The following is a 16,701-nucleotide window of genomic DNA, read 5'->3' as shown; positions in this document are numbered from 1 at the left end:
CCTTCTTTGCCGAACATATATTATTATGATAGCTAAATGGTAAAATCGTAATTTGTTCTTAATTATCATTTCAATCCCAAAATTAATCCATCCAACTAAACATATTATTATTTATCCATAATCACTCTCTATCATATCAAATTATATTAATAATCATACTTTAATCTATCATTGTTCAATCCCATCATTCAAAGTAAACGTAGCCTAAGGATATGAAATTTGAAAATTTTGATATTTATCGAAATAGAACGAAAAATATATAATATTTTTATACAAATAATTTATAAACTTTAAAAAATATAAATTTTTTCGATATAAAACGGTATAGACTGATACCCTGAAATCTCAGTATACCATAATATTATGGTATAATCAGTATGATAATATGTATCGAAAATCTCTGCATACCGAAAGTTTCAGTACGGTACTGTAGGTATAATATTTTTTTATACCGTAATTTTCGATATGATATACAGTATATGATTTTCGATACGATACGATACAGTACAATATACCTTTGCTCTGGCAATTTACCCCTCAAATTAAAATTTCAATAATGATTTAGCAAAGATGAAAAATTCGGCTTGGACAAGACTCAAAGGAAAATTATACATGAGCAACAATCACACACACACACATCACGTGCGTAGGCGTGTGCCAAATTACGAGGTAATCCTAACAAATGCGTCAAGCAACATCCTCTGCCCATGTTTCTTTCTCTCCACACTCCAATCCATGTCTCGCCTTATAAACCTTAAAAAAATTTAAGTTAGATCCCCAACGTAATAAGAGTACATAAAAAGAAAGTGATAAGTGCTTGAGGGTCATTAGAATATTCATATCATAAAATCCATTTTCCATACGTTACTTTTAATTATATGTAAAAATTATTATTTTTTACTCTGGATACATGATATGAACCATGCAACTCATCTCAGATTCTCACGGACAAGAGACATGCTATTGCAAAATTGATCTCCGAAGCTAAGAATAAGATATTAAATTATGGTTGTTTGTAATAATTAATAATCAACACAATCGAAAGATTTACTTTAATTAATTGAGCTGAATTCGAAGAAATTGAATTGCTTTAGGCATATCGCATAAGTAACTAAGGGCTTAGCCAGGGGGATGCATCACACGAGCCAAGATGGTCAAACACCCAATTTTGCCGTACCCAAAATTATGCCCTTGATTTCGCCAAAAACAGAACGAATGATGAATCAACCAGCTCCCAAAAATAAAATTCGTATTTACTAAATTAATATATTTATTTAATTATAAAACATCATATTCCAACAAAATACATAACAACTTTCGCTCCCGAGCCTGGAGAAACAGGACGATCGATCATCTTGGTTGAAAAATAAATCAAAATTTATAAGTTTTTCCATTCGTTATCCTAGAATAAGTGTCGAAACAAAACTAATCATAGATACAAGATGTGTACACATGAATAAATAATGAAGCAAAACTTATATATATATATATAATCATATATATGATACCAAATTAAAATTTTGAATTTACAAGTATAAATCATAGAGTGCAATTAGCTTCTATGTAGAATGGGATAAAGTTAAATCGAAATAGGAAGAAGCCATAAAAAGGGTAGCAAACTCAGCTGTCCCCGAACTTCCCAACAAAAAGTGGGTCCAATGAACAATATACACACTTCACATTACAACAAACTTTCTAATTTAAGCTTCAGAGAATCACATTCTTGCTTTAAGATTCGGAATCAGTTTATACATTATTATTTTATTTCTTCATTTTTGGATTCATGAGTACCGATCACATATTAACTCTACTAAAATTTGTTTGTACGATAAACCAGACCATGCATGTGAATTTTACCCTTGAAATCTACTCTAAAGTAAAAGTTCGTTCGCGATAGAGTCAAATTTACTTTAATCCACTAATTTACGTTTAGCCACGTATCAATTAATGCATGAATAAATTTCGATTTACACAAATTAGATGTAAATGAAATTGTTGTGCCTCGGAAGTATTTGTGTAGTTTAAAAACATACCTTCGTTAATAAAAACGAACGGCAAGCGTTGAAGTGAGGTGAGGACCCAAGGATCGGAGGGTGATTTTGGATGCAAGTTATAACGTTGAGGATGCAATACTTAAAGTCAGCGCTCTCGTGAAAAATGACAAAAATTTAACAAAGTACATTATAATGAGCTAAAATTATAAATTAACCAATAAATAGATTCGTATATATACATTATATATAGTAGAGTTTTGATATGTTGATCATTAATCGTGATTATCAGTTGATGTTGAATTTGTTTATTGGATATACATAATGTCACATCAACAATGTCAAAATAGATATTCATAAATGAGTGCTCAATATATTAAACATATATTTATATAAATTTTGATACGACGAGCATACACCTACTTAATTAAGCACCCACATGTATATTTCATAGCCAACTCATGTGGCAAAGCCAAACCGAATTCCCAATTATGGTTGATCGATCGGGCTAAAAATATTCTTTAAATTTACAGACTTTTTATAAGTTAATTGATATTAATATATATTGAAAATTTAAAATATTTTTTTTTCCATTAACATAATGAAATATTAATTGAAATTTAAATTATTTCCATAAAAATAATCACTCCAAAACTCACCGAATAATTTGAGAGTAACTAGAAAGATTTATTCTGTCCAAAAAAAAAACTAGAAATATTTATGGTCAAGTCCAAATTCCGAGCGGTGGAAGGATCGAAAGAGAAATCATCACAGCTTGACACGTGTAAGCCTGAAAAACTATGCCTTAAATAACTAGGAAAATACCAGGTGGTGTGCTGTGGTGCGAGTTATGTCCCAAAGGCGGCCACAAAATAATAAATTATGCTGATTTTAAAAAAAAAAATTAATTTTAATTTTGGTAATGCGAAGCCTGCATGCATGCACGTACACCAAACATTAGCAAGTGTTGTTCCCGCCTGCCAATTTATCAACCAATAATTAATTAATGAGAACGGGAAATTAAGTTTTTGTAGTTAGTCAACCCCGTCTAATCAAATATTAATCAATTAAAGTACGCTCGTAATTACTAAAACTTTCACCTAATTTGTAAGCATGCTTAGATATATATTATAATTAATTAGTCTTCCTAACGTGATTAAATAGCTAATATAATGCTCGATCGTCTGAGTTAATTAAACCTAATGTGTAATTAATATTAATTTTAAAATAGAAGAAATGTATGAATGACACGCACAATTCACCCGATTCAATTTGATTTTATTTTAGATTTTCTAACAAAAATAATCTTACATAAAAAAAATTGGCTAAAAGAAAAGGAACGGACCACCCTGATTAGTTTTCCACCATTTAATTGTAAATATAAGGTCGCAAATTTCCCCGCTATTGAAAAAGTTGATGGTAACATATATACAATAATTATTATATATATAATTGAACATTGTATAATTACGTCCCCCTCTTGGAAAATAGTCATTTGAGACAAGTCGGCCATTGGCCATAGTACTGTTGGTTGCGTAGTCACAGTTCATAGGTAAGTGATAGACTCGAAGACAAATTACATAGAAAGAGCTATCAAATTTAATTTAAGAATGGTTAAAAGGTTTTACAACTACATAAATTAAGTGGAAATTAAATACAAAAAAGTGACTGGTCAGTGTCACTTGCATTATCCCATAAATTACTGGTTTCATTTCTCCAACAAAATCCAAAACTTTTGGTGACGATCGAGTAACTATGATTTAGGTTGACACATTTAATTTATTCAACACAAAATTACATAAAATTTAAATTATGAATGTCTGTTGGAGAGTTTGTAATTTGTACATGCTCCCTATTGATCACGTTGCTAACTCATACAGTACTATAATTATAACTAAAAATTAGCTTCCAGCTTTTGAAATATTATAGTCACACACACTTTAATCAATAAGCACAAGTCGGCTAGCGTGGTATAATGTTTAGATTATTTTTAGGAAACACTTTTGAGCTTTTTTTTATAAAATTTTAGAAAAACTATCACAAACATCATGAAACCGTTAGTTCTAGACCGGTCGTCATCACTATGCTCTTGAGCTCCAGAGTCGAAGGTATACATACTAATGGGGATTACATGCCCACCTAGGCCTACATCTCAGGCGCCATAGCACAGCACACGACTAGCATTAGGTTTATGTTACGGGGTTCATGAAAACTATTTGAAATTTGAATTTTGAATTCAAATGTAGGAAATTATCAAAATTCTAAGGAAAATATGGCTATATATATATCTTCATGATCACCTTATATAATATAACATATAAATATATCATTATGGTAAATTAAGATATAAAAGCATTTACAACATTTATGTACCTCAAAAGTGAATAAATTAAGTAAACGTGAGAATATATTGCACCGCGTTTGACTTGAGCTTCAGAAGAGCAGTTAGGAGCGCCAAGTACTAGTTACGGCTTGGGTCAAATATTTGATCCTTTATTAATTTAACAATAAACAATCATTTGTTAATATACTTGTAAAACACATTTTTGACCATTCATGACAATTAATTTAATTTTTATTAGGATACAATGATTTCATCAGTACGTTTAAACAGGAGCCAACAACCAAAACTAACGTCTGATTAAGAGAATTTAGTAAATAAATAATCACCCGATAATGAAACGTGGTCAAGATCATTAAAATAGTGATAAATTTAAAACACGAAACATTAAAATCAGACGCTTGGTGATCCCAATTAAGGTCGTAATCATGTACGAGTGGAAATAATTGTCAATGCCGACCATTTATGAAAATGATTTTGATAGGTGTTTTTATGGTAATTTTAATAATAATTTGAATGAAATGGGAGATTTGAAAAGCTTTTGACGTGTTTCATCGTTTTATCGATAATTATTTCACTAAGAAGACAAAAAGTAGACAAACCATCGTATTATGAACCAGTTCAGTAATCACGGATTGATCCAGGAATTAGAGGTCATGAGATGGGCTTGAACTTAATCAATAAATTATATATTACAAAAAAAATCATTACATTGTACTACTCACAAAAAATAGAAAATCCGTGTTTTTGGTCCTATATGTTTATCTCAAATTTCAATTTTAGTTTCATATCTTTGTTTTTTTTTTTTTGTAACTGTCATCTTTCTTTCGACTTGGCTTTGACATGAAAACAATACAGTACTGGTATGACACTAGAGTAAATAGTGTCGCATTAGCACATCCAATAAAAAAACTAGAATTACCAAAAAAATTTGTGTGATTAAAACTGAAATTTGATAACATGGAGAATCAAAATAAAAAAATGACACATTTGCTGGACCAAAATGCAATTTTCCTCCCCAAAATGAAGTTGTGCACTAGAATTAAGAAAATGTGCTAAGCTTCCGGTGTGAAAATTGAGTTTTATTGGATTAAATAAAAAAATTACATATATAATAAAAATATTTTGAGGTGGGCTACAGCTTAGGACTGACCTAAGCTAGATCCGTCCTTGAGTTCAGATACATAAATTGTAACTTGAACAAAAATAGTTAAATAAGTTCAATTTTTTTAATGTTTTTGTCATAAAAAAAAAAGCAATTTTGTATTGAAAAATATTTTTTTACTTTAATATAATTAGCGAAAAATCTAAAAATTTGAAATTTAGCTTTAAAAACATATTTTTTTAATCTTTTTATTCCTCGAACCAAACTGACTTATATTCTTTAAGAATCCATACGGTTTTTTATGTGAATAGACCTCATTTTTTTTTCTAAAAATTAATTTAACAATTATATATTCAATCACTTAATATTAAGATTTTTTTAAAAAAAAACAAAAGAAGAAATTTACCTATAATCACCTTTATATATTTTTTTGACGGTATGATTACCTTTATATTGGAATTATTATTGTCCAAGTAATTTGAGTTAGACGTCTCAAGAAATGTACTCTTGGAGTAATGGATTTCCAACATGTCCTAGCTGACTTTTCAATGGGTCCCACGTGGCTTCACATGAGTGGTTGAAGTAAACGGATCGAGATCCACGTCATCCCTCAACTTATCCATTCCTATCCTATCCTTCTCCTTCAATATCCCAATATTTTTTCTATTTTTCTTATCGATATTTATATACAAAATAAAAATAATTAAATGACTCATGCGTCCACTTGCCTTGGATCATTTTTGCAGCGAATCGATTAATTTGGATATTATTCAAAAAAATTATTGATGTAAATTTTTTTTAAAGATATATTATTGATTCAATAATTTTTTCAATTAATAAACCTCAGATAGGCCTGCTTTCCTCATGGATTTATTCATCATAATCAATGCTTCTAGATTATTCCATATTTTTTTTTCAAATTTATTCCGCTTAATATAAAAAAAAAATCGTATGGTCAAGATTCATTTAACTTTCTAATTTATTTTGTGTCAATTCATTTTAAGCAAATATTCTCATGAGACAGTTCAATGGTTAAATTTTGTGAAACGAATCTCTTATTTTATATAATAAATATAAGTCAGGTTATCCGTCTTGCGAATAAAAATAGGTGACACGGTCTCATAAAAAACTTATCTTTCATTTTTCTATCGATCCTTTTTAATGATTTTAACTTGTTTTTATCGCTTGCTATAAATTTATTCTAACTACTCAATTTGTTTTCCTATTTTTATGTACATTTATACCGTCAACTGTTTTTAAAATGTTGTCATTAGTTGTTATGACATATATAAATTGCATTCAATGCTCTGATCGACAATTATTAAATTTCACATTAACCTCCTTTCCCCAAAATTCGACCTTTCGCTGGTGAAAAAAATATATGAATACCATATCGTTTACATATATAATATATTCCACTTGACATTTTACAACGCACGTAGGGAAATTGATGATATCAATCAAATATATTATCGTAAATTTCTGGCTGACACGAGAAACTATTATATTATCGAACGTTCTCAACACATGGCTATAAATTATTACTGAAAAATTAAAATGACTTATACATTTTTGGTTTGTGACAAATGATACATATTACTCGTGTATAAATAATAGTACAAGATGTTATTTGACCTTTGTAAATCAGTAATTTTTAAAATAAAAAAAAATAAAACATAAAGGGTTGATTTTAAAAATGGTTGACCCCGAAAGGGAGCCATTCCACATTAATCAGAAGCCCATTGACTCATGCGAATGATAAATAGAGGGATATAAAGGGTTGATTTCATGTGAATGGCGAGATGTGTTGGTAAAGAAGAGATTGAAAAAAAAAAAAAAAAGGGTGAGCCCCACCCCCAAGGGCCCCACACAGAACCGCCCCAAGCCCCGGTGTAAAGGGAGGTAAATCAGGGTTATGTCTGGCCAGGTAAGTACCCAAGGAGAGGAAGACTCGCAAGCGCGATAAACAAGGCCAAATACACCTTTTACGAGATTCGAACACTCGTCACCTTCTTTTTCACCAAGGTCTTTGCCAGTCCAGCTGTATCCTGGGGGCAGATTGAAAAAAAAAAAAAAAAAAAAAGCAAAGGAAAGGTTGGAAAAGGGATTTCACAAGCTTACATAAAATGGCAAGTAAAAACAAACAAGTTTAACTGAAGCTCTGTTTTTGCTGAATCACTCATTTGACCTTCAGTGGTTGGAGATGTCCAGAATTTGCTACCCGACTTTGTTATTTTATTATTACCAACACGCTCCCCCACTCTCATCCCACTACACGTCAACCGCACTCTCCTTTTAATGGCCATTTATTTTCATAAACTAACTTATATAATCATAATTCCAATTTCCAAATCTCACTATTATAATGTGCATCATCACGAGCTCTTCTAAGAGACAAGAACAAATCTGAAAAAATTTGTTAAGAAAAAAAAATTGAGGTACGTTTCCTATAAATTTTCTCAAACACTAACTTAGTATTTAATCTCAAATATGTTATACTACATGGAGAGTTATCAGAAAATATCGAAAAAAAATTTTAATGTAAAGAAAATAGATGTGACGCAAAACAACATAGCTCTATAAAAAATCAAATGTTAAGATTTGTTAAAGCACACATCAATAGTAATATCTAATCCCTTGTACAGTTATATAATCCGTTTGTATAAAATATAAATATCATTTGTTCAAAAAAAATATATAAATATCATGATCATGACTTATGAAACAATAAATTTTTTTCTAAAGTAACGTAAAATACCATGATTAATTAGGGTAATACAATATCAATTTTTTTAATAAAAGACCAAAAAAAAAAAGATCACAAATAAGGTTTAGCACGTTATTTTGTTTATTGTTTACACGGTTGATCTTTATTTGGTTCCAATCATCTCCCTTGCTCGTTCAAAACAGAAATAACTACTTGGAAAACAAATTCACCAAAATTAATGGGCAAAAGTTTACACAATCAAGACTCGTTTGGTTGCATTTTAAATAAAGTATATAATTTCCGTTATCGTGTTTTGATTTGGTAGATTTTGAATTTAATGAAAAAAAGATTATGAAAACGGATTTCAAATCAATTCAATTTAAGATATAATAAATATATATAAAAGGAAAAAGCAAGAGCAATGAGACTGTAAAATAGGCTGTCCAAAGATTGAGTTTTCACTTTTCACCGCAGTGAGGTACAGAGGACGACGGGTGCGGGGATCTGGTCAACGCCGTTTGACCACGTTCTGTAGGTAAAATACTGACAAAAGCGAAACAGCCCCAGGGGCAATTTCGTATTTCCGACAGATCCCCCCAAGAGCCCTCTTATATATGGTCACATCCCCTCGATTCCCATTTCATTTCTCATTTCCCCCTTTATCTCTAACGAAGACAAAATCACGCACATGAGAACCAGGAGAGGGGTGTGTTATCCTAAAGACCCGAATATGTGCCCAGCCGTGAAGAGGAGGAGACTGGAGGAGGTCGCCGGAGGAGACTCAATCGGCCGCCGGATAATGTTCAAGGAATCGCCTCAGATTGTTGCCGGTGGCCGTGATTTGTTTGATTCTTTGCCGGACGATATTGTGCTCACTATTCTGTGCAAACTCAGTTCTACCGCCGCCTGTCCTGCTGATTTGATCAATGTTTTGATAACGTATGTGTTTTTTTTTCTTTCATTTTTTTTCTGTGTGAACGTGATTTTTTTGAATCTGAGTTTAATTCATTTTACTTTTCTTACGAACAGATGCAAAAGGTTAAACGGATTAGGTCTCCATTCGCTGGTGTTATCCAAATCCTCCCAGAGAATGCTGCAAGTGAAGGCCAAAAACTGGTCGGAGGCCGCTCATCGATTCCTCAAGCTATGCGTTGATGCGGGAAATATCGAAGCGTCTTTCATTCTAGGCATGGTTGGTGTTTTTTTTGTTTTTTTTAGCGTTTTTGCCTCCGGATTTGATGATAATGTTTCATAAAAATTTTAATATAATTTGTTTGAGATTGCAATTAATGACTCTCGATGCATGTGCCAACTGTTGGATTATACGTCTAAATGATAATATTTATATTTATTTAAGAATTTAATTAAGTACTGAGATTTATTAATTTTACCGGCCACAGATTCGTTTCTACTGTTTGCACAACAGAGGAAGCGGTGCATCCTTAATGGCGAAGGCCGCGATTGGATCTCACGCTTCCGCCCTCTACTCCCTCGCCATCGTTCAGTTCAACGGCAGCGGCAGCTCGAAAAACGATAAAGATCTACGGGCAGGCGTTGCTTTGTGTGCCCGCGCCGCGTTTCTCGGCCACGTAGACGCACTCCGGGAGCTTGGCCACTGTCTGCAAGACGGTTATGGAGTGAAGCAGAACGTCGCCGAGGGACGTCGGTTCTTAGTCCAAGCCAACGCGCGGGAGCTAGCCACCTTCTTGGCGGCGGCTCCGTCCGCCGTCGTGCCCAGCTCGTGGCTGACTTGGAATCCCCACCGCCACGTGGGTGGCAGCGGGTGTCCGTTGTTGAGTGATTTCGGGTGTAATGTACCAACTCCGGAAGCTCATCCGGCGAACCGGTTTTTGGCCGATTGGTTTTCGGATCAGACTGGGAACACTCCGGGTCCGGGGCTCCGTCTGTGTTCCCACTCGGGTTGCGGGAGACCCGAGACCAGGAGGCATGAATTCCGCCGGTGTTCGGTGTGCGGAACAGTGAATTACTGCTCTCGCGCATGCCAGGCGCTGGATTGGAAGCTGCGCCATAAGGTACAGTGCGCACCCGTGGAAAGACTGGCGGATGAGGACGGCGATAACGGCGACGGTTATTTTAACGGCGCTGGCAATGGCCATGGTGCTGATATCGACGGTAACGGCGGAGAAGCGATGATGGAGGAGAGTTAACGGCGAGGCGTGGACTGTGAATGTGACGGTAACGGCACGGGAGTCTTTGAGAAAGAGAGAGTAAAAAGTTGGGGAGTGAAATGAAGAAAATGGGAAGATTTTGGCCAATTTTTTTTTTGAAAGGAGAATCTATCTAATTAATCGGTTATTATGGTCATTTTTTTGTACAATTGAACTTTTTACCCTCTCTTTCTCTGTAAAATAGAGTTTATTTATTATTCAGTCCTTAAGTTGAGATCCGAAATGAAAAAAAAACAAAGAAATCAAGTTTTAATTCTCTTTATAAAAATAGTAGTATTTGATTTATATATTCATTATTATTGGAATTTCCCATGTATGATTTGAAATCCCTTTTAAGATGTGGTCTTAATGATTATTAATCCAAACAGCATAATGAGATTATCACATAAAATCTTAATATTTATACACATTGGGTCATTAACAACTAACAGGACCAAATGATAACAGAATATTGATATTGCTGGGCTTTTATCACACTTCTCAATGGACAGCAGATCACATGAAATGTGGGTCATGACAACTGCAAATTCTTGAAAATAAAGTTGAAAAATAAAAAGAAAAAGACATTGATTCCAATTAAGTGAGTTTTGTACAAAATTATTAGGTGAAGAAATGGGATGTTTAATGTGAAATATTTGAATAACCAACCACATTAAATGCTTGAAATCTGCCTTAACTTTAGGGTAAAGATTGAAATGAAGAAATCTCTTCTGAAAAGTTTATCAACCAGCAAACATTTCATACATCTAGATCCTTCCTTTCTTCGATTTCAAACGGTAATAATTTCACAGAAAGTCATCTGTTTATTCGGAAAATACCCATAGCATATATATTACAGCAAATTCAATATGTAAGCAAATAGTGTTTAAAATTGTCAATTTAAATTAAAACCTTAAAATATAACACATTTATCGGGACTCTAAAGTCTAAACTCTAAAGATAGATTCCCACAGTAATCTATTTTATTGAATAGTTATTGAGTATCGTGAATGTAAAAAATGATAAAACAATAAAACAAAAAAGAACGGGCAAAAAAAAAAAGTGACAAATAAGATGGCATAGGGTATCCTAGGTAACAAGTAATTAAAATTGACGATTCAGGCAAGTCTCTGTTCCTTTTTCCCTAGTCCACTTTATATGTTTTGGTCAAAAATTGTCAGATTGCAAGAGATTGACCAAAGCAGAAAAAAAGAAAAATAAAATAAAATAATAAAGAAAAAAAGAATGGATTAGAAAGAGGGCAAAGGTAAAAGTTAAGGAGACAATGCATTATGCAAGTGGAGAATGTGCTTTGTCTGAGAAAAAGCTTTATGCTCCCCATTTCAAAAATAAAGATTCAAGTAACATAGAATTATAAAAGAGCATCTAATAGTGGAATGCACTTATTCATTCTTTTATCACTAATTATCATCACTACTAACTATATAATCTAAACCCATTTTTTTCTTTTTTTTAAAGAACTCAATTAGTATGAAAGAAAGTCATATGTCGTACCTCCGAAAATTAAAGAGTTTATTACGTGCAAGAAAATATTAATTTCTATTCGAAAATTTGGATTTGTGCACCAGACAACGATTGTATTTACTCGCCATTGAAAATCCACTATCTGTGGTCCAAACCCCCAAAAAAAAAAACAAGAAGAAAGAAAGAAAGAAAGAAAAGAAAAGAAAAGAAAAGAAAAGGAAGCCATTTGATGCCATCTTTGTTGGTTGGAGGTGCAACTAATTGTTGGTTGAGGATGCAAGGACACACCACTACAAATAGGGCAACAATGTGTGACACTATATTTCCAACAAATACAAACTTTCTGCATTTGGGATTCAATCCCTATTTGTTCCCCATGTGTCTTGATTTATTTCTTCCCCTACTTATGAACAAACTCGGATCAATACGGCTTCCCGCAACAACCGTCAAGACATGATCATCCATGTCTTCACAATAACGCGACTCATACCACATCATGAACTCTATATTTTTTTTATAAATGAACCTATAAAAATGTTTCCCCCCAAAAAAAACCCATAAAAATAAAGTTGCTTAACAGTTGAATTGATTTCTAGTGATTTCTATTTGTCTAATTTTTTTTTCTTGATTTACAAATGGGGTTAGAGAAAGTTTCGAACACGAGCGGACGTCAACAAATGAACATCATGTGCCACTTGGGCTCATTGGTCTATTTGCATTTGCTATATGTTGATATTGTGAGATAGGAGAATATTTTTTGCTTTTTTAGGGAGGAAATTTGTTAACAATATGGCCATTGGTTAAGTGTTAGGGGTTGTTAATAGCAAGCAGTACTAAATTGTGATTGAAAACAACTTATCAGACCTTCTTCATGTACATTCAATTTTTTTGGTGTTTGCGTGACTAGATTGAATGCAAATCTTCGGCTAGATTTTCCACAAGCAATTATGAAACTATAATATTTTGATAATATTTAAAAAGGACCACGATTGATTTATAATGACATGTTATGAAGTTTGATTAGCATGTGATATTAATTAATTGATGTTATTTGTCGAATGATTCGATACATAAAATCAAAATTTCCAATTTCCATACATGCGTATCAATGTTTTAACTCACACGAAAAATCTTGAAAGCGTGTGCGTCGCCAGTACCACTTTTTGATTGCTTAATAATTCATTTCGAGCAAATTAATTTTAAAATGAAAAAAATAAGAAACAAAAATTCAAAAGTATATCATTGTAGTCAGTGAGGCAAAAATATTAATTGTTTCCTGAGAAATATTATCTCTATTTTAAGTCAAATATTTGGTGGAAAACACAGTACAAGAAGTTATTATTTCCCCGAATAAGTGCAGCAAAATTGTACCAAATTACCTCATACATGGCTACAAAATTAATGACAATATCGACGTCTCACCAGAAGCAATTAGTTGCATGTTAGTAGCCCCTTTTCTTGTTTTTTCATGCCTCGAGATTCTATATTCAAATATAACTTTATTTGATATTCCTTTTTTTTTTTCTTATATTATTATTCTTTCTCAACTTTATTTATATATACTACTATACTAGAATTATGTGTGCATGATTGTGACACAACACATGCTATATGTGTTCGTAATATTTTAAGTCATAAACAGTATATCAAAATATACTCTCTTATTTTAATAACAATACAAAAATAAAATTACTATATAAAATCTAAGTTACGAATTTATTACAACACAATAAGCTTGACCGAACAAATCCTCGAGCGTAGTTGTGCCTACATACATTACTTCTCCATCGAGCTGATTTATTCTCTCTAGATATTATCCAAACAATTAATCCAATGGTTATAAAAGATCGCACGTATTTTCATTTGAAACCACACTATGCATTGCATCACATGAAAAAATACACGTTATCCTTTGTACGCAAGGGACCAAAGGCGAGGCCACATTATTTCCCACCTGGCTTCTAGCTCGGTGAGCTCTTCTATTTTTTGCTTTTTTAAATTAATATTTTAGCTCGATTTTTATTTAACTCATGTAGCTTAAGCAAAAAATAGAAAGACAGAGCCTATAAAAATTAAGGTTGAAGTGTAGAAAATCTAATTGCTAAGAAAATAATTGACATGTATTATTTTAGATTTTGTTGAGAAAAATTTTATCCCAAAAAGTATCAAATTTTTTACTCCGTCACTGCTTATAACTATTGAATCAAAGGTTGGAGGAGTGCTATCTAATGTTAGGCCATCTCCAACCCATATCCTCTAAATTTCATCCTCTATCCTTTAAAATAGAGATTCGTGATCTCTATTTTCAAAAAACTTCTCCAACCCATATCCTCTAAATATTACCAAATACTCCATTTTCTATTTTATTCTTTTAAAACATATATATTTATATAATAAAATAATTACATAATATGTTTTTCAACTATATTAATTGGATATGGTTAAAATTAAAATAGTGTAATATATTAATAATTATGTATTATAATGTTAAACATATTAAAAAATGAAAAATTTCCATTTAATGTTATTTAAAAATAATTTTATTTAAAAATAATAATATTACAATTAATTTATTGAAAAATTATAAAAAAAAACAAATAAATTTTAACTAAACTAAAAAAATGAAACACTGAAATTAATTTTAAAAATAAAATGGATCAAATTAAAATGGAAAAACACTCAAAATAAGAAAAATTTGACCAATTAACGAACGAATATTTAATATAAAAACTGAAAATAATACAAAACAATTTAAAATAGGGACTAAAAAATAAATTCATCATTTCAAAGGTTTAAAAAATAACTTTGGAGGATGGCATTTTCGTAAATATGTCATCCTCCAAATCCAAACTCTATTTGAACAGTGATCCTCCAAATATGGCCCATCTATTTTGTCCAGTTGCAAACACGTTCAATTGAAACAGAATATATAGTTTTACGTATTATAATACATACATACACCGATAATATATAGCCTAAAATACTTGATTATGAATACCTTATTATTCGAAAATAATTATGGAATCATAACTTTATAACAATGTTCGAAATAATCCCAGATTGTCACATGCGCATCAGTATTTGTACAAACAATTCTTACATCACAAAAAATACAATACAAAATTAATTTATAAAAATCTCATGATACATTGGATACAAACTTTCTTTATATAATAACAAAATCTCACGATATAATTAACGTAAATACGGACGTACAATATTATGAATATCCTTTTAGAATTATTCATTCGGAAAATAAGTCTGCTTCACTTTCCTAGGGGCCAGGCAATTAAAATTTTCAACCGTTCCCTTGTGCATTATTAATTGCACTTACGATCGAAGCCCCTGGCTACTCTACATATGCTTTTAGTAGGAATTGACTTCTTAAAATTACAATTAATTTGAACTATAATGTAGAGATTTTTCGAACCTTTAATTAGTAATAAAAAACATATATTTAATTAACGTCAGCATCGTGTCATGTCTCCGTCATATTTTTGCATGATTATGGCCCGTTTGAGTATGTTTGTACAAGATCATATGTAATAAAAAAGCCTCCATATGTTCCTCTTTCAGCCCCGAACTTAACCTTCTTTTGTGTACCTTTGTTGTTTGAGTAATTGGATCAACTTCTATTTTATACAATTCCAATGATTATGTCACATGCATCCGTATATAGTATGTATATGATCAATAAATTATTAAAGTTTGATATTTTATTAATTATTATTATTTTTATATGGGCCACCAGGGGATGGAATGCTTGCAAAGAAATTAATATGAATTCGGATCGATGTCTCAATTATAATGTGGGGGTGGATTCTTGTTGTCTCCACGTGATTCGAATCAAATGAAATATATGATCAAAAATTCAAGTATCTATATCTTATTTTTTGTTTCGATTATTCAGACCCTACACGTATGAGTGACAGCCTAACGATATTTTGCTGCAAACTATAATTAATTTTGGAAGATTGTATTGTCTCGTTTTTTCCCTTTTCATTCACTTGAAATATATGTACAAAATATATAGATTAAATATTAACTGGAGATGGCCAGCTGGGGACGAAAATGTAGAGTTTTTAATGAAATATGTTGTGAGAAAAGCTTGTTGATACAAATGCATTCGAGGTAGAGTTGTGAGGATATTTTATTATTTCGGATGGGCACATAAATAGAGTTTGGTCCAATTAATAAATGAATTGGGTGGCATGACAAGTACCTTTTGTGTTATATTCTCTACACAAATATATTTTTATTTTTAACAAGAGTCTATACAAATAAGTTAAAATTTTAAAAGTACGTAAGGGGTGTCCAAGTTGGTGGAGTAGGTGAACTCTTGGCCATAGGTCAGGAGTTCGATTCCCCCTACCAACACTTTCTTGGGCTAGCCTGTCATGCATGGCTTGCTTAGTGTGGTTTACCTGACTAGCGTAATTTGCAGGCTATTGCGTTAGTTCGGGGGTTTATTCAGAATGCACCGCAAGGTAGCGGCTGCGGGTTCCCACATCAAAAAAAAAAGTTAAAATTTTAAAAATAAGATGTGATACACAAGATAATACAAAATGATTTAAATATTCACATAAAGAATTTTAAGTCTATATAAATCAAAATATAATCGCCAAAGTTGTGAGATACAAAATCATGTATCTAGTCCCTCGATTGATACTCCATTTCTGGGGATAGTTACCAAAATTACCTTTGTCAAGTATATTTTTAAACTAACATTCTATAATTGTAGTTTTCGAAAAACTAGTTTCACCAAAATCGATGTTCTATTTATTTAAATTCACACACACAGAACAATACACCATTTTCAAAAGTTCTTGTATACCTTGATTGGGCCAAAAATTGTAGACAAGCACAAATAAAATTGGGCCTCACATGATAGTCATGAGTCAGTG

At 31.8% G+C, this 16,701-nt stretch overlaps 1 protein-coding gene across 1 annotated transcript; it reads left to right on the top strand.

The window, feature by feature from the left end:
• Positions 1 to 8,789: 8,789 nt before the first annotated feature.
• On the top strand, positions 8,790 to 10,618 carry LOC140871849 (F-box protein At1g67340). Its single transcript, XM_073274588.1, has 3 exons — positions 8,790 to 9,083; positions 9,174 to 9,336; positions 9,545 to 10,618. Exons 1-3 carry the CDS (start codon positions 8,833 to 8,835, stop codon positions 10,310 to 10,312), a joined length of 1,182 nt encoding a protein of 393 aa, XP_073130689.1. The 5' UTR covers positions 8,790 to 8,832; the 3' UTR covers positions 10,313 to 10,618.
• Positions 10,619 to 16,701: the final 6,083 nt, after the last annotated feature.

Source organism: Henckelia pumila, unplaced genomic scaffold, assembly GCF_033568475.1.
Source record: "Henckelia pumila isolate YLH828 unplaced genomic scaffold, ASM3356847v2 CTG_461:::fragment_3, whole genome shotgun sequence".
NCBI classification, from domain to species: Eukaryota; Viridiplantae; Streptophyta; class Magnoliopsida; order Lamiales; family Gesneriaceae; genus Henckelia; species Henckelia pumila.
This window is presented reverse-complemented; position numbering and strand designations above follow the sequence as displayed.

Excerpts from the sequence above, each read along its gene's own strand:
- LOC140871849 (XM_073274588.1), top strand. The coding sequence starts at position 8,833 with ATGAGAACCAGGAGAGGGGTGTGTTATCCTAAAGACCCGAATATGTGC. Across the intron at positions 9,084-9,173 it reads TTGATCAATGTTTTGATAAC|ATGCAAAAGGTTAAACGGAT; the intron begins GTATGTGTTTTT and ends TCTTACGAACAG. Across the intron at positions 9,337-9,544 it reads CGTCTTTCATTCTAGGCATG|ATTCGTTTCTACTGTTTGCA; the intron begins GTTGGTGTTTTT and ends TACCGGCCACAG.